At 39.7% G+C, this 18874-nt stretch overlaps 1 protein-coding gene across 3 annotated transcripts in view; it reads right to left on the bottom strand.

The window, feature by feature from the left end:
- rims1a (regulating synaptic membrane exocytosis 1a) overlaps nt 1–18874 on the bottom strand; it is a 133342-nt gene that overhangs the window by 8740 nt on the left and 105728 nt on the right. Inside the window, exons 12-26 of one of the 3 annotated variants that reach the window (XM_085428968.1) lie at nt 17306–17421; nt 17082–17212; nt 16355–16526; nt 16031–16178; nt 15736–15792; nt 12809–12974; nt 12260–12364; nt 11753–11812; nt 9660–9737; nt 7653–7742; nt 6406–6489; nt 4754–4810; nt 4386–4451; nt 575–684; nt 366–484 (exon numbers count right to left, since the gene is read on the bottom strand). In XM_085428968.1, coding sequence (XP_085285094.1) covers nt 366–484; nt 575–684; nt 4386–4451; nt 4754–4810; nt 6406–6489; nt 7653–7742; nt 9660–9737; nt 11753–11812; nt 12260–12364; nt 12809–12974; nt 15736–15792; nt 16031–16178; nt 16355–16526; nt 17082–17212; nt 17306–17421 — 1559 coding nt within the window. The remainder of the gene's footprint in view (nt 1–365; nt 485–574; nt 685–4385; nt 4452–4753; nt 4811–6405; nt 6490–7652; nt 7743–9659; nt 9738–11752; nt 11813–12259; nt 12365–12808; nt 12975–15735; nt 15793–16030; nt 16179–16354; nt 16527–17081; nt 17213–17305; nt 17422–18874) is intronic. The other 2 variants (XM_085428967.1, XM_085428966.1) reach the window with 2 other exon arrangements.

The raw sequence follows: 18874 nt of genomic DNA, 5'->3' as shown, positions 1-18874 counted from the left end.
CACACAGACAAAAAGAAGAAGTTAAACTACTGGCATGTACATATTTTTAAACATCACAATATCAATATTAAACTATTTTCTCTAAGGGAAAAAAAAATAGAGAAAGCAGACGGTATGGATTATACATTTCAAGATTCCAAGCGTTAACTCAGTTCTTGAGTGGCTGCCCATTTGGAAATGATTCATTTTATGGAGTGGTCTTCACCATTACTGTACTGTAATTTATTACTTTCTCAGACAGTCAATGCAATTCGCTGCGATGCACTTGAGCAGCATTATGGTTCATTCTTTCTGTCTGGCTGGAACCTGTATTGTCCTCCTCCACTCTCCAGACAAGCTTGTTTTAAAGCGAACGGTCAGGCTACCTCTCGTTTATTCTTGAGCGCTCGGTCAAGGTCCTGTTGGCTGGAGGTGGCTGGAGCTGAGACCCGATTGGAATGAACCCTCATCTGGAGCTGACGGACACGCTCCTCTGCTACCAGGGCTGCACGGTGAAGGAAAGAAACTCGAAAAACTAGTACTTAATCGGACACTGCACAAAGATGACCCTATATGGGTCAACCTTTCTTTGTACCTTGTTCTACAGTGCTGCTCTTGGGGGGAAGCTGTGGGAGTTGCCTCACTCTGCGAGTTGATGAGGACGTCACCGAGGAGGAAAGAGACCCACCACTTTGGAGGTGTCCCCTAACACAAAACAACATGACGGAAAGCAGAAAACAGAAGGGAGAGGGGAAGGGGAGACATGGTGGAGAGAAGAAATGTGAATATAAAGGAAGGATGAAAAGTGTGAAGATGGGAAGAAGGGAAAACGATATTAAAGTCATCACATTTGCAGTCGAGAGTGCCATTCGCTGGTGGAATTTGACGTCTTCACGTCATCCCATTCACACAGTGAACAAAATGTTGACAAGTACTCGACATTGGATGAACCTGCTGCAATTTCACATTTCTTGACGTTAGGCGAGTATCACTTAACATAAGGTTGCAAAACAAAGACATGACGACAGAAGCTATAGGAGGAACATCGACGTTGGAAACAAGACAACAGCAGCAGCAACATTTCGATCAAACATCATATTCACAGAGTGAAGCAAAGTGAGGCTTGTTTGGGGTTCACAGTGAGGGACTCTGTTGCCAGTAAGAGAAGCAAATCAAGATTTAAACAGTGAAACAACACACTGAGAAAGTGAAAGCCTTCAGGCACAAATCCCACCACGACTGTACACATCCATCCATTCTCACATAACACATATTCCCTCTCCTACTAGAAATCTTGAAATTTGGGGCTCCTTTCCACTGCACTACTAATAACAAGGGTTATTCATGACATTTTGTCATTTTATTTGAATATAGACTGCAAAGAAGTGGTTTGTAGCTTTTGGATCTGAGAAGTGAAACAAATGTATGAGTGCCTATAAACCAGCATTATTTCTAATGGCCAGCAGGGGGCGACGTCTCTGATTGCGAAAAAGTCTGGCTGAGTAAAAGGCTGTTTTGACAATTGGCCTCCCTTTCACTCAATCTAAACATTTTCTTGATCAGTCTGTGGTTTCATCCTAGTGTCAAGTCTTCTTGAAACCTTCAAGTTTTTAAGTTTTGTAACTTGGATTTTAGGAGATCTGGAATGTAAATGGAATGATTGAACACATTTAACACAATTTATTGGGCTATGTGCTGAATTTAGAGGTTAGAAACAAAGTATCATTCTGATACCAATACCAGCGTTGGTATCAATACAATACACACCTCTACTGGGTTTGTAAATCAGAGGCACCCTTAGCTCACCCGTGAGCAGATATATTCCTGGTCATTGATAAAATTACTGTTAAATGAAGCTTATTCATTGTCTGAGTATTAAAATGTTGAGATATGAACACTTACCAAAAATTTCCACATCCACTCAGAAATTACACATACAAACAATGACTGCAGAGTCCACACAACACATATACAACAACTACACAAACAGCAGCAGCATCTGATGAGATGCAGCAAAGACATTTCACCAAACACACATACAAATGCTGACAGAAGCAGCAGCAGCCCTGTGTCTTTCCTCTCCACGAGTCTCTACAGTGAGCAAACAAGACTCTGCCTCTGGTTAAATGAGTTAGAGGAAGGCTGATTTAAGATGAATCCATTTACCAAGGGGACACAGTGGGGCTTTCTTTCCCCTGGAGCCCATTTAAATGGAGGTGGACTTGTTTCTGGTGTACATCGACACGAGTGCCATAAAAACCCAGAGCCCAGCAATACAGTGTGTAAGCAGCAGCATGCAGGGACAGAAATGAGGTTGAGGAATGGGAAAAATGGGGGGAAAGGAAGAATCCATAAAATATACAAGAAACGATGTTAAATGAAGGCAAACCTAAACAGAGTCGTTTATGAGTAACATTAGTTTAAATTTAATTAACATTTTAACAATACAAACTTCATAAGAAAAGCATGAAAAAGTTTTGCACTAAAGCATCACTACACTTTTAACCATGCCTCCAAACACAATGAGGACTATTAATAGTTTTATGCTTCTGTGTTCACAGCCTGAAGTCGCAAGTGATTGCATGTCCCTCAGATAGCGCTAACCAGCATATGTCAGCTTGTGTTTATGGTAGTAGACTGCACACTGGACCAGCTGGACCCAAATATAGTAATGGATCTGGATGGAAGACACAGCAGTTTCAGTCCTTTACCAGATTCAGTCCCAACATTAAAACCAGGCAAAACAAGTAACACACTGATTTCAGTTGTTACAGTTTACAATACGTTTATATTGTAAGGTGACAACCCTCTATGAGAAAGCACTTGGTGATTGTGAGAAGAAAGAACTCCCTTTTAACAGGAAGAGACCTCTGACAAATCTGGCAAAGCATCAACAGGAAGTAATAAAGAAGCAAACCAAAGGATGTGATGCCAGCATCCCAGTGCAACAGAACAACTGTCGAGGCATGCAGACTCCATGTCCCTACAGATCTCTCCCAAGGTGTCATAAAATTTTACAGGGTGGTTTTAATGTTGTGGCTGATTGGTGTCTATATAAACATTACAGAGGGCAATGTTTAACGCAGATGTTCTTATAATGAAAAAGTGTTTGCATTATTTTTTAAATATGTTTAGCTGGCTGCGCAATTAAGGCTTTGATTCACTGCATATTTCCATGTGAACAATGAAGCCCTGACCCCTGGGTACTCTACTCAGTGTTAATAACTGGCATTTTTACACATTATCATGTCATTATCAGCAGCTCCAATGTTTAAGAAAATATTAAACACAGAACCTAATTTCCTTTTTTATAAGCATTTTAGCACTTTCACTTTGGAGATGCTAATAGTAGCAATTATTCATTATATAAAAAAGTGACTTTTCCTACTACTTAACTAAAAGTCTTTAGTATCCTAAACAAAGGGGCATCTCTATAGTATACATGCAGTGGAAGAATCTAACACTTTTATAGCACTGTCTAAAAAATAAAGCCCTACAAAAGATATGTGGTAAAACCAGCAACATAAATTCCTGGTGTGACACATAACATTTGTATCAGAATATCTTTCATGCTTACAAGGACCACATGGAGCCCTTGGGAAACACGTACTGACACTATGTTCCATATCTCGATCATTTATTGCACGATGATGTACTACACTGTCACTGCAGATCAGCAGATACATTCATCTCCACTGAAATCAATGTGCACTTACAGGCTCTTTCTGACCACGACAACACAGAAACAGCCAATGAAAAAGGACCCTAAGTGATAACTGAAATTAAACTCACTAATTAGCTTGTGCTTGAAATTAGACCGTGGCAACCCCTTAAACTGAAAATCAAAGTGTCAAAACTGCTGTTCCTGCAATGGTTCCTTGCATGTCCTACAATCTCCACAGACTCTCATATATTAAAATGCTGATACAGGCAACTTTACTCAATCGGACTAGTGTCATTTGTGTCAGTGACCTGGTTCTCTTCATCTTGTTTGTCCTATTGGTGCTTTTTGGGATATTTTTAGTATAATTATATGACAAATAAGATCACCTGCTGTCTGGTACAGTCCATTAATGCTAATTTATTAGTCTGCTTACTTAGCTCTAATTAGCAGATATATATGATGCAAATGTGCCACCTTCTGGCTCTAGCAGCAAAACACAGTAGCAGCCAAGGTGCTAGCATTGTGACTTCGAAATTTTAGAAATCCATGCTAACTTTCACAGTGGTTGTGCCTAACTGTGGCTAAGCATTAAGGGCCTCAAAAAATACTTGGACCTATTTATAACTACTATCTGCTACCAAGTACTAAAACACAGCTTCTTCCCAGCTGGTGAATGCATCTAAGAAGCTTTGTGTGTAAACAAGCCACCTGAAATACGCTGAGCGTGCCGCACACGCCTTACCTGCCACTGTCAAAGAGCTTCCTGCCAAGAGTGTGGCTTTCAGGTGTTTCCAGGGTCCGAGGCTTCCTGGAGAATGGTGGATGAGTAAAAAGGACAATACACCACAGAACAAAAAAAGATGGATGGATGGGTGAATGAGGGGATGGAAGAGAGCGTGATGGTGGATAAATCATTTCAATTTAGAAGGGCCTGACTCTGTCTGGAGCCGTCAGCGGCCTTATAAGTTTATGATCTGTAAAACAGGAAATAGGAGGAATCCTGTGATAGATGGTATGATGATGATAGGAATAAGGGGTGTTATACAGTCATGCTTCATCTGTAAGTGTGCCTGTGTGTGTGTGTGTGTGTGTTCATAAATGTGTGTGTACCTCTTCTTTGTACTGAGGTGAATTAAACTCTCTTGAGACGGAAGTAGCATCCATATTCTCCATTCACGGACATGAAGATGACAAGGATGATCCATGCACCGCCCCACGCACAAACACAAACACACCCACAGAGACACACACACACATACACGATCACACTTATGATATGAATTGTGGATTGCATGAATTTTATACCACTAATGAGCAATACGCCTTCAAAAAAAGACTTCTCAAGACTAAGAGGAGAAGGAAAGCACACATAAGCTGCGGATGCAAATTCCTAAAACAAAAATGTAACTCGGAGAGACTGTGGGAAGCAAATGCAAAAGGGCAGGATTTCACACCAGAGCCAGTACAAACTACCTTAACTTCAAACGAGCACAAACCTGATACTAAAAATCACAAAGAACAGAAAGTCAACTAAACAAAGATACAGCAACAACAATCACGACCAAAAACTGCTGCTACCACTCTTTGCATTAAAGGGCAAGCCAGAAGAACACAACCCACACACTAAAAGCCACACAAATAACCCTTTACACAATGTGAGCGACAAAGTTAAAGAAAAAAAATCAAACTTGTATATGCCTAGAGGACTTTTTTTTCATTGGGACAAGTTCTACTTTGTAGATCGTATTCACTCTCACTGAGATCAGCTCATCTATTACTAAAGTTTGCAGCAGAAGGCTAAATTGCCAAAAGTGATAATAGATTGTGATTTTATCTTGTATTTGTTCAAATAAAAATGCAGTCAAAGTAAAAGGTAAGTCAATAGCAATAAACCTATATTTCTTGTATATATTCTTGTCTGCTTGATGTGCAACTACAACTAGAAGGTGTTAGCGTAGCCTAGCATGCAGTCTTAGATTAACAAAAAAGCTAGTCTGGCAAAGTCCAACCAAAGTATTACTGCTGGTCATATATTTTCATAAATGTTTCCTAAAATATCTTTTGTAATTTATTTATGATGACCTCATGAAATTTGAAAGCCAAAACCTATTGGTCTAGCAATGAAGTTGTACTACATGCTACAAGTGTTGCCAAATCTTTAGACTTTTTCCTCTTTTTGATTTTGGAAGTAGATAAAGTCATGTCCAGACTTCCCCTTTACTAAGGATCTAAACCTTATCCACCCAAACCTCTAAAGCTCACTAATCAGTTGGCATTTGTTATTTATTGCATCATTAGGACAAAGTCAGGGTAGTTATTACCCCATGTACTGAGTTTAGGCTAGTTTGTGCTATATTTTGTACTAAAATTTGTTTAATTACACTTGTTTTATATGATACAAGATAAAGTCACTTGCCAAACTTGCGGAGAGCTGACAAATTAGAAAGTTGAAAAGGTTAAATTGTAAAATCACTACTAGTCATTCATAGAAATATAACAATCTGGCAAAAAGAGCTTGGCATTTGCCTCAACCCAATAGGACCCAACTAAGCCAAGAATATTTCCACTGGGTTTGACAAAAATGTGTTTCTTACTAAAACTACTGTAAAAAAAAGAAAAGAAAAAAAGAAAGAAAGAAAGGAAAAGAAAAAGAAAGTAACTTGGCAAACTTTAGTGTTTGGGTCATAATGGCGTGAGATTTTAAGGCACAAGTCAAGCTCCAACAAGAAGCAATTGGGTGAGAATGGTCCACAAAAGGGTACCTGTCATCTTCAGGGGAAGCATGTTGAATAAGAATCCTTGGACTTGCCGGACGTCTTCGGGGCAGGGAATGGGACAAAGATTTTCTATGCGTACACATACAAAATACATCACCCATAGGACCAAATCAGCAAGTCATTAAAAATTCAAGAGATTCGCTTTTCCAGTGTCAGGAAAGCGCACAGTAAAAAGTTGATTTTGCTTGCCATTGCTATGGGTACATTTTGACTACCTGGGAGTAACAGAACAGGCTGTAAACACAATATTAGCACGCTATCACCTTATAAACTGAATATGGCAAGTTTGTTCGCAAATGTTTCCCCATTTTCACATTAGCTTTATTTTGTGTTGTGTTTCTAGACACTTAAACGCAAGTCTATATTTTTCTTTTAGCTTTAGCTTTTCTTCTCATTTTCATGGACAGCAAAGATCAATTGTTTGGGCATTTCTTTTCTGCATTAAAACGTGAATCCCACCGTTTACAGTGCAGTTATGTTATCACTTTACAACCAGAAGGAACAACATGAACGACACAGTGACTCTGAAGTAAATGGACAAATGCCAACAGGACTTTTGTATTAAGCATTGAAAAGACAAAAGTAACTAAAAAAGACGGTCTACTGCGAAGCAAGTTCAGAAGACCCAGGCTTTTTTAATCTTTGCTTGCAGGGTGGGTCTACCTTTGATTAATGCTTCACCTGAGGTTTTACAAAGGGATTTCACTAACCAACAGGTGACATCACAGTGACTACATCCATCATTTATTTGCAGTCTATAGGCTCAAGAGGTTTACTTATTGTGTCTCTTAGAATTAGTAAAACTGCATCATTTAGCCTTACTTTTGCTAACCAACTGATCTTGCTTCGTAGTACATCCTTTCGACCGTCTAATGTTGGGAATAGTTTCAAGGAAGTGACAAATCAAAAACTGTAAGGTACAAGTAAGGTAAACTGATTCCTTTGTCTGATAGCTGGTTATGAAGTTGTCTTTAAACTGACCCGAATACTCAGAATGCTGCTTGCCAATGAGACTTTGCAAAAATCACAACATCATCATGAACAACCTTGAGGACAGAGGTAACAAAGGGGATTTGCTGGAATAGTAGAGTGGTGCACAATAGTGGTGTAGGTGGGGTGAGGATGATATCAGGCTAGTGTAGGATCATTCAGAGGTGAAGGAACTACAAAGACCAGGGAAAGCTGAAGTGCAGGAGGACTACAGGAAGGGGGTTGGGTACAGAGGCTGGTACCTTTCAGTCTCTGGTGAGGGGGCATGATTGTTTGGAGCCAGACAGTTGGCACTAGCGCTCCTAACCCTGTCCAGAGAAGGCTGCAGATCACTAGAGGCACCACAGCACAACATGCCATCCAATGGAGGAAGAGGAGGAGGAGATGGAGAGGAGACAGGGTGGGAGGACAAAAACAGACACAAAGAGAAAAACAATGGACAAACAGAAAAAGTCTTTTAAAAGAAAGTCTGGTTAGATTTCCCTAATAATGCTGTTCTAAGAAATTAAACCATGACTGACCCAGCTGGTGTCAGGATGGCAGTGTCTGTACATTGCAATGGTTGACATGGAGATGGAGTATGGAGGAAAATGTGTCTTCTAGCTGTTACTGCCAAAACTAGACTGATTGATCTCTGCATTTTTCCCAACGCGGAACACTTAAACATCCATGTTAACCATAAACCATCATCAATGTGTGTGTGTGTGCCTTACCGATGTGTCACCTCACCATTAGACCACAGATGTGTGGTGGAGCGGCATGTCGCCATGACCATTTTCAGTCTCACTACAGAGTTACTTATTTAATATGCAAGCAGCGTGGAGCTACTGATGAAATGGAAATTTCAAAAAGTGGACTAAACTAAAGAAATGAAAGAAAACAGGTTGGAAACTAACCAGAAGCCCCTGCTGTGATGGAAGGACTGAACCGTTAACCAGTCCAATATAAGTTGACACTGGTACTACAAATTGTCTGATGGCTTCAGTATGCTTCAAATGGAGCGTGAAGAGCAAGAGCAACATCTAATAGCACCTCAAAGAACTTTTCTGACAATGAAAATGTCATCTGACTCAATTCTTTTGTTGTCTTTTTTCAAAGTCTTACAGTCATACTTGTTCTCTGTCGCTCTTGGCTAGGAGCGCTCAAGGTATGACAGCAGACAAAAAGTAGGCGCCATTTTTTGTAATCAAGTTCACACAAGGTTCTGCAGAAACCCTTTAATAACTGCTGTTAATAAACAGTAAAATGATAGAAACTTTTATTAACGCCTTAATGACAGTGAATGTTATGCTACATAACATTATACTGAAGCTCTTCTCGTTGTTTATCCAGTTATTCAAAAACTGCATTAGATCAGTGATTGCTAAAGTGTGAGTTCTGCAAGAGGTCATTTAAAATAAAAGCTGTTGATAGTGAATCAATTTCAGAAAATGAGCCAAATGAATCTATAAAAACAAAAAGATGAATAATAGAATGTACTCATGTAATAACTTATGTGGATGCTCCTGAAGAAGACATCCATGCAGGAAGCAACAAGGACTGATGAGGCAATCAGAGAACAAAAAAGTCGTCGGGATTCAGTAACTTGAAGCGATGAGTCAAAGTAACCGCTGGTAACGAGAAGTGGGCGGGTCCAAATGTAAACTTTCTCAACTTCAAGGCAAGTGATTGTATGAAATACCATAGAAGGATGCTGTTGGCTGGAATGTGACTGCATATTAAATACAATATAGCGTTACTAAGGCAACTAAAGCCTGAATTGTCCTCGATTAAATGCGATTAAATGTCTGCAACAAAGCAGCAGGTGACGAGCAAATTGTTCCCTGTGCTGTTGCCCCTTTGGTATTGTGTGCTGATAAGAGATACTGCATTCTTTAAAATGGCCAGCAGGGGGAGACACCTGATGTCCATTTGAAAACAAACATGGGGAAAAGAGCAAACACATTCAAGAAAAGATCTTTCTGAAAACCTTATGGGCTCAATTAAACATCTGAAGTACTATATAATGCAATTAATATTTAATGGGCATTTTTTTTATCATGGTCCCCTTTAGAGGGATAACTTTATTTATTTAAAAAACAAAAAGCAAAATGTTCATCTTGAGGATTCACCAACAACAGGTGACAACTCTGAGCAGGTCAATCTTTTACATACAGTCTGTGATCTACCTTGGTAAAATGTCGACACAGGGAAAGTCCCTTCAGATTTGGACACTTTCTCCATTTGAACCGATTGAACTGAAGACTTACCTATTTGCCTGTTTGCGGAAACTGCTGAACAAAAGTGGCATCTTAGGTGGCAGTGTGTTATTGTGCCTAGTAGGTCTCCTGATGTTAGCATGCATGCAGCAGACACAAGCAGGAAAGGAAGCCGGAAGGAAAAGGAGGAAGAGCAGAAAAAAAGTATATAGGAGTGCATGGACAACCGAAAGATACAAAGGGGGAAAGAAGTGGCATCTTATCCAGTGATCTCATTGATTTTTGATTTGTTAATTATTTAGATTTATTTATCAACATGTTTCTAGATATTGTGGTCATTGCAAAATTCACTGGCTAAGATTTTAGGGTGTTAAAGCATAAGTAAGCACATTATTTCTGCATTAAGAGCGTACAGTCAGCAGCAGCCAGATCTCTTCTCTACAGACAAACTTAGCACTTTACACCCTCCTTTCCTCAAACACTTGTACACTTATACACTTGTGTGTATAAAAAGTACAAAAAGTGTCCTAGGTTAGATACTAACACAGCTACGGTTGTATAGGGGTTTTATATACCTCTAACAAAGGTATATATAGTGTAACTTACCTCTTTGGCTGTGTGCTCAAATGGCAATGTAAGAGTCACTACATTACACGTGAACTTAAAAATATAAATAATAATCAGTAAGAGTCATTACATGAAAACTGTCACGTTTGGGTTCCTAACATTTAAAGGGAAAAACAAAACCCCCAAAAATATAGTTTCCAGTGACCAAACACACTAAACCAAAATGTCTCCTGTGTCTCATGTAATATACGTAATAACTTTTTGGTATTTTGTTTATGTAGCACCAACACTTCTCTCTTAATGGGAAATGTAGCAATCAAGTGTGAAAAAGAAGTATTTTTGGATGAAATAATATTATTCATTTAGAGCCATGCAGTTTTACATAGGCTTACAAACAGCACTGTATATGTGTATATGTGTGCATACTGGTGTTAACGTTGACCACATAGAGAAATTCTGACACATCATTTTGAATTTTTCTATCCAATTAGATTTTACCTCATCTCAGGCTATAGTGTTGGCTGTATTCCTGTGACTGGGCCAAGCTAACTAACTGACAAATGAGCGTATTAATAAAAAAAAAAAAGATATTTGACGAGTTCCCGAGCTTTCAAATCGTGCATTATTGCAGGTTTTAAAATATGCTATGAAACACAAAATTCATAGTTTGGTTTTTGTCCAGAAACAGGAGGACCAGTACAGTTTCCATGGAATGACCCAAAAGCCTTCAGACTAAATAAAGATATTGGAGCATCATGCAAAAAGTGCCCTAAATTGTTTCAGTCAGAGACAGAATTGGTGCATATTCATCATTTGGACGTATGAAAGCAGGTGTACACTAAGCAACATTTAGTTTTAAGTCTAGCCTAGGGGTGTCGAACTCCAGGCCTCGAGGGCCGGTGTCCTGCAGGTTTTAGATATCAGCCTGGGTCAACACACCTGAATCAAATGATTAGTTCATGACCAGGCTTCTGGAGAACTTTGAGAAATGTTGAGGAGGTAATTTAGCCATTTAAATCAGCTGTGTTGGATCAAGGACACATCTAAAACCTGCAGGACACCGGCCCTTGAGGCCTGGAGGTCGACACCTGTGGTCTAGCCCCTGCAAGCTGTACTGTTGGACTGATTCTTGAAAAGCAGCAAAGTCTGAAACCATGCATGGTCCTGTAGTGTCCTCTTGTGGATCTGAGGCAGCAGTACAGCTAGATTACCACAGGATTTCAGCTCACTGGCCTCCTTTTTGTCTCGTTATTTAGACATGACACATTCTGTTTTTCTTACAGTTATTTCATTTAATGAACGGACTAAAACCAACTAATGTGTCTGTGTGTAAGGTCTGATATAACTCGGTTCTCTTTTATAATGCTGGGAAGTCAAAGTTTGCATGGGACTTGTTCACATTTCTTTTCTGTATACATTTTACATTACACAGGATTTTTTTTACCTCGATTTCAGAGGCATATTCGTTTCACTCTTAAATAACAGTCTTGAGCGACAGACTGCAATTAGAGACAATCTGACAAAAACACACCTCATCTACAACCAACATGTAAACATGTCACGATTGGCCAGTTTACCTGGTGTGCAGGCACTCAGCACTTTTGCCTCGCATTGATTGGTGGATCGTGAAGACCTCACTGTGGTAACCATGGGGATGGATGACATATGAGGAAATCAACAACAGTTAAAAAAAACCCAGAAGAGCAGAGGGGAGAAGAGAGTGAATAGGAAAGAGAGCTTTGGCTGGTTCCACACAGTCACACAGATTCAGAAATTCAGTTTTGCAACCGAGAGCTTTCAACCTAAACACTGAGGTCTGAGGTCACCTCGTGCAACATGAAACTCAACAGATAGCTACGGCATCAAACGCTTTTCAAGAAACAAAACAAAAACCGACAAAAAGCAGCAACTATTTAAATCTAAGAGACCAGTAAACAAAGTTAGACTTGGCAACACAGGCACTCACACTCTGTACACACTTTTTCAGCGGATGCGGATTTGCACAAAAAACTAGGGCCTTGTACAACATAAAGCAACTCTGATGACATTTACACTACAAGTGGTGACCAAACACAGGCACGCACCTGTCGTCCAGATACCCTTCCCCTTGATGGCGACCTCTACCAGCATCGTAGTAGCGGGACGGAGAACGAGAACGGTGACCGTGAGAAAGCTCATCATCCAGGCTCCTGAAGGAAATGTAAATAAATAAATAAATGGATGGACGGATAAATGAGAGACTGACTTGTGAGGTTAGTGGTCAGGTGGTATTGCGGCACACTGCTGCTCGGTTTCATTTAGCTCAGTCACTAAAAGCAGAGCTGGCAGCACTGCATGTTCTGAGCCAGACAGACATTTCATTAGTAGATGGACTCAGTTTGCTGGCTTCCAGAAACACTCATGTCCTGTCTGTTTTTCCTGAATCTTGGTTTTGCCTCTTCCATGCATTCACTATCGTCTCCCCAGGCCGATATCGGTCTTTTTAAGTAATCATCGTCAGACGTGAATCGACAGAGCTCTTTCACAGGACTCAGCAATCGGTCCAGGGCAATGCGTTCAAGACAATTTATGGCTAAAATATAACCATTTGGACAAATAATGGGGAGTAAAATCCTGCCTTACTCAACCCTCACCTCTGGGGGGGGACATTGGGTGGCCGCGACCGGATGCGCCCCTGCTCCTCTCGATGAGGGGAGACGGAACGAGAACGTATGTGATGGGTGGGGGTCCTCTGCTGCTCAGGGACCTCCAGGGTAGATGTGGGCTCCCGCTGCCTCTCCCTGCCACGTCCATCTGCTGCTATGGAGAAATGGCAGCACACATGCACACGTACATAAACAAGATCATAGCAAAGTAAGTGCAATTCAGAGTGTATACTTTAATAGTGACAAAACCTTCAGTCTCTAAAATTCATAAGAAAGGAACGGTATTAAGTAGTACTATATAATCCATATACAGTCTCTTCTTGAGTGAATAATATTACTAAAATGGGTTTGTTAACGCTAAGGTTTTCCATATGATCCTGGCAAACATTAATGATATACAATAACTGTCATTATGCATACATGGGAAGATGCGTGGGCCTTGAAGTTGCAAAAATGTGCTAATGGCTTTAAAATATGGCTGCTAGTCAAGATCAGTAGTGGAACATAGCCAGTATAGCCAGGATGAATTAGAGTGAAATGCATTTTTCTACAGTATCTTTTTTTAATCTGCATTGTTTCTTATCCACCACCATATCTGCATGTCAAAAATTTATACCAAAGCCATACATTAGCTACAGTCAGGCCGAATTACATTTATCATTTGCCTGCAAGACAACTTCTGAACTGTTTCCACTTAAAAAGAAAAAAAATCATATTAAATCATAACATCTGTGACTAAATCTTGTTAACAGTCTGCTGTTTTATACCATGTACATTTAATTTCATTCTAGTCACCTGCTAAGTTCTGAACTAAACTAATGTCTATTACCCTTACAACATGCTATTAGCCTTTTACACTTTAGCACTAAAAATACAGAGGAATTCATGATACTACCTCATATATGATAATTAAATTCATGTTCATTTTCTGCTACCTTACAGCATTTGTTTATAACTAAGCCAATGTCTGCTACCCTCACAACACATTCTCACCAGAGTGATCATCGTGTAGGTTTGTTCCTTAACTCTTTCTCGATGCATTAATCAGTCTGGATGAAACTTATTAAATAAACCGCGTAGGGTTTGAAATAAATCTGTATACATGAGGTTTACTGTTATTAAATTTAGCTAAAAACCTTTTATTTCTGTGGCATTTGGTCACTGGAATGTATTGTCATGCATGTCTGTAAATACCTGTTAATCAAACAGTGATGCTAACACTGCCTTTAATTGATTTGTCTTATTACATGAATATGTAGCTTGCAATGAACAAGAAGAAAGAAATATATGTAATTTTTATTCATTTGGTGTTTATGTACAGAAGTTTTTGCATTCTCACTATATACACTGATATAGATCAAATAAAAACAACAACATAATTTAACATACACATCTGTGTTTTAGCGAAACACTGCAGGCCTAGCTAGTTTAAGTTACATTTTTATACCCAGAGAGGGTATAAAAGACACAAGAATTCATGCTACTGACCCTGCTTCCACTTATGTAGTTTAAACTCATGCTCATAGCCCTCACAACATGGATGATTGACTTCATGTCAGTAACCTGTTAGATACAAACACTATATAAAAGATATAAGAAGTCATGCTAGTGGCCTTCCACCTCATGTGTAACCTGATTTAAAACCATGCTAATGGCCTTACCTTACAGCATTCCTCTCTATAATTATGTTAATGTCTGCAAGTTTAGCTTTATTCCACATGCAATTTCCTTATATGCCAGTAGCATGTTACCTTATTTTATGTTAAAATACTTATAATTTTTAAAAATCTTGCTAATAGCCTATTAAATTACATTACTTGCAAGTTTAAAATGGATGTAGCCTCCGGGTTGGAATAAAAAAGGCAATAGGTGCCTTTGCCTGCTTTCTGAAGGCCAATACACCAAGGCCAACTGTGGTTGTAAAAACACTTTATTCCTACAGAAGGTTGTGGGAAAACAACCTTCTAACTAAACACTTTCCTGATGAGTTTATGTGCTCAGTAAATGATTTTTAGTCATAAATAAAAAATATAATATATTTTGTAACTCTTGTTCACTTTGTTTCACAATAGAACAATATACAGGGCGTGGTCATTGGCTAATGACGTGTGAATGACTGATTGTTGTTAGCCAATGACTGAGACCCCCTCCCTGTCACAACACTTTTTCTGGAAATCAGTGTGGTGATGGTAAAAACGCTAAGCCCATGGCTTCAAAACAGAATGTCATAAACCTGTGGATGATGTCACAGTACACACATCCATCTTTTTTTTTTTTTTTTTGCAAGTTTTGCAGCATTTTCTTTTTCTATTTCCACTGTGTTCAACTAATCTGCTGGTTTTTTCTTAACTTGCATTTGACCTCTCAGGGGGATCATAGTTATCTCCAGTATGGTCCTTTCAAGCACACAGGCCCCACAAAAAAGCCCCACTCACCTCATCACCTGATTTTTCTGTTTAGCAGCCAGTAAGCTGGTTTTAAGGATGAGGGTGGTACCATATACAAGTATAAGATAAATGAAGATTATTTTAAACTGTAAATCTGGCAGATTTGGTAAAGTACACAAATATGCAGTTATCTTTGTACACTACTAAAGTACAACTACTATGTACTACTATCCATACTGGACTTATTGTGAAATGACCACAATCTGTCCCTATTAATGGATAATTAAAAAAAAAAACAACAACAACAACAACATCTGGTGCAATGTAAGAAGTTTTGGGGTCATTTAGAATCTCAAGTTATCAATTTTTAACCAAATAACTTAAATTCTGGATTACGAACCAAGCCTAAATGCAACCACTCTTTAGCAGATCTCATTTTTTAAAAGCTATAGTTACAAATAACACCGAGAACAGAAGTGCAAGCTGCAGAAAACCTGCATGTAAAACTAAGAAACAGTCCCAACCCACCTTTAGATACTACTGCTGTACCCTCATCAAATTCAGCCTCTGTTACACGCTGAGAACCTAAACAGTAACAGACACACACACAAAGATACCCACAGATGTGTACACACACCACACACACATATATATGGATGCACACATCAAATGCAGTATTAGGGAAATGGAGTGAAAGCAGACATTTACATAGACACGCATGCTAAACTGCTTATGGACAGGATGTGTACACTTACAAGCAGAAATATATGAAAGAGCTTATGCATGTCATGTTGCACACGACACGAGATCTTGACAGACTTACGCTGCAATTTTTTGCCAGGGGCGTCTATGTGTCGTCGGGGCAGGTATGGGGAGGGCTGGGGCAGTGGTATGGATGAGACATCATGAGTTTGGAGGGGATACCAGTGAGGCTTGTCATCCAGTAAGGCCGTCTCTAGCTCCACCAGGACCTGTTCAAGTCACCAACCACACAGTAAATATGTGCTTTGTAAAGAAGTTAAATGTTTAAGGGTTAGGCATTCATTTTTGATGGTTAGGGTTAGGGGCTAGGGAAAGCATTGTGTCAAGTAGATGTCTCCACAAGATATGAATACCCGGCATGTGTGTATGTGGATGTGTGTGCTACCTCTCCCAGAAAGATGCTGTCCTCCTCTGGAGACCTGGGTTGGTCCCACACGGTCAGCTCCAACATGTGGTTTCGGAAATCCCTGCGATGGACGTGACTGTAGACGAATGTCTGGTTCCACTTAGGCTCACAGGTCTTCTTCACTGTTTTTGTCCTTCGTTTGCTCTTGTCGCTGTGTTAAACAACAGATTCTTGTCTTTAAAGTCAGTTGAATGTTGATTTTGATTCTAGTCCCATTTGTGCCTTATTCAGCTGACTGGAACTGCTTTCTTTAAATATAAACGAGATGCTAAACTCACAGTAGAGTGTCTTTTCCCAAAAAAACCCTCTTCGATTGCGTTGTATAACATGATTACTGAAGATGTATTTTATCCATGTGAGGTCAAAGTCATCATCTGCGATCACCCTAACCCTGACTATACTATCAGAACATGAAATTTTTGTTCTTTTTACAAACTGTTCTTCCAAGTCTAAGGGACGAAACAATACTCATTCAATATCAAAAACTTGTGCATATTGTATTATATAAGTATATTCGATGCCAAACTCCAGTGTTTTACATTAAAAGTCACGTGCATGATTTGTGCAGTTTGCATAAAAGAATCGTGTCCTAGCCTTCGTGTCACAAGGGTTTTTTGCAGCTCTTTTGTAAATGGCCATAATTTTCATGCCAAATGAGGGCTAGGCATTGTGACTGTTCAGAGTGCCTGTGTCAGGGTTGGCATACCTGCGGTCAGGGAGGAAGTACATTTTGACATAAGGGCTCCTGGGCCGCCCATCAGGCCGAAGAGAAAGCTCCACAGCCTGCAGCACGTTCACTATGAGCTGGTGACCCACTTTATCGTACCACAGCTTCACCTGGATGAGAAGCAAACAAAAACAAATCCGATGCCATGTCTTCACATTTAGCAAACTTGAAAGGTCCTCCACAGTTCAAGTGCCCACACTCACTGAGAGTCGCCCTGGCATTAACTGCGGAGCATCTCGGAGCATCCCGGGACTGGAGGGAGACAGGACATTTAAGGATGGTCTCTCCATCTTCTGGGACTCAAAAGAACTGGAACCTGCTATGAAGGCAGGGAAAGCAATATGTTTGAAATCCCGAGCAGGAAATGCCAGCTGTCTTTCAGAAGGGAGTCAGACTGAAAACATAATCTGCTCCAAAACCAAAGGTGCGTTCGTTACTGAAACTCCAGACTCCTCAGAAAAGTTCACACAGAAACAGTTTAAAGTATAAGTCAGCTAACCTGTCAGGATGACAAATCACCACGCTTCTGTCCTAGTTAGAGTCCAGCAGGCTTCAGTGTGACTTGGGTCACGAAAGCCTTATATTCAATTACATGATCAAAAGTCATCTAACTAACTGCCTACCAGGAAACTGATCTTCTCCTGCTAACATTCATCACAGATGTCAGACATCAGTTAGTTTCAGGAAAAAAAAGAGTTGTCTAATTAGTCACTCAACGCAATATTAGAGGACATTATCAGCCACATGTTCAGAAAGGGAACAGAAAACTTCTAGTACTCATCAATCTCCACGTGTTTGAAGGGAACTGATTATGCTCATTTCAAACATGAGATTTTTATTCTTAGACTCTATTAGCAGGGCTGCACATAAGTGGTCCACAGGTGCGCATTAGCTGTCAAACTAAAAGACGCGCACCAGAAAAGAAGTTGCAACGTGCGTTTGCATACATAAGATTTTCTGGAGGAGAACAGACATTTGTTTAGAACTCTTAAAGATGTCGAAGAAGCTCCTTTAAGCAATTACTTTGGTGTTCCTCCACCTCCAAAGAAATGTCAGAAGGAGTCCGAACCGCAAAAGAAGCGCGTATTCTCTGAAAAGTGGTTGCAGGAGGTGAGCTGGCTTCAAACAAATGATGAAGGCACAGAGATGTGGTGCAGAATATGCCATGAAAATCCCACTCTAGCGGACAAAAACACTGCCTTTTATATGTACGCAAACACGTGTTGCAACTTCTTATCTATTTTGACAGCGAATGCGCACCTGCAGACCACTTATGCACACCCCTGTCTATTAGAATACCTTTGCATGATTTATTATTTGAAAAAAATCCTCATTTATGTCATATTGGGCTTTCTGGGCACCCTTTCATCATCGTTTGTCTTAGCCAGAGCCGTTTGGCTTAGATGATCATATTAGGACTATCTGCTCTTAGTGATGTCACACAGAGCCACAGATAGAAAAAAAACCTGTAAAGCAGTCTGAATCCTGAGCTCTGCAATCAATTATACATAAATTAACATCATTATTTGATACTCTGGCTATGTTTAAGATGAGTGTCTGTTTTAAAGAAACCACTCAACATTTTAAGGGCCAATATTTATCTTTCTTGCTGGGAGTTAGATGAGAATATAAATACCAGGAAGAAATCAGTTTAATTTAGCATAAGAAACGAGGCAGGAAAATTTCACCAATGAATGAGCTCTTAATTTAAACAACTCCAAAACAGACATAACTGGCAGAGCCACTAGTGGATGTCATCTATTTAAAAAAGT

This window comes from Rhamphochromis longiceps, linkage group LG13 (assembly GCF_057381845.1).
Source record: "Rhamphochromis longiceps isolate RC_006_pf linkage group LG13, R_longiceps_female_GT1.1, whole genome shotgun sequence".
Classification (NCBI taxonomy): Eukaryota; Metazoa; Chordata; class Actinopteri; order Cichliformes; family Cichlidae; genus Rhamphochromis; species Rhamphochromis longiceps.
The sequence above is the reverse complement of the archived record's forward strand: the minus strand, read 5'-3'. Positions and strand labels throughout refer to the sequence as shown.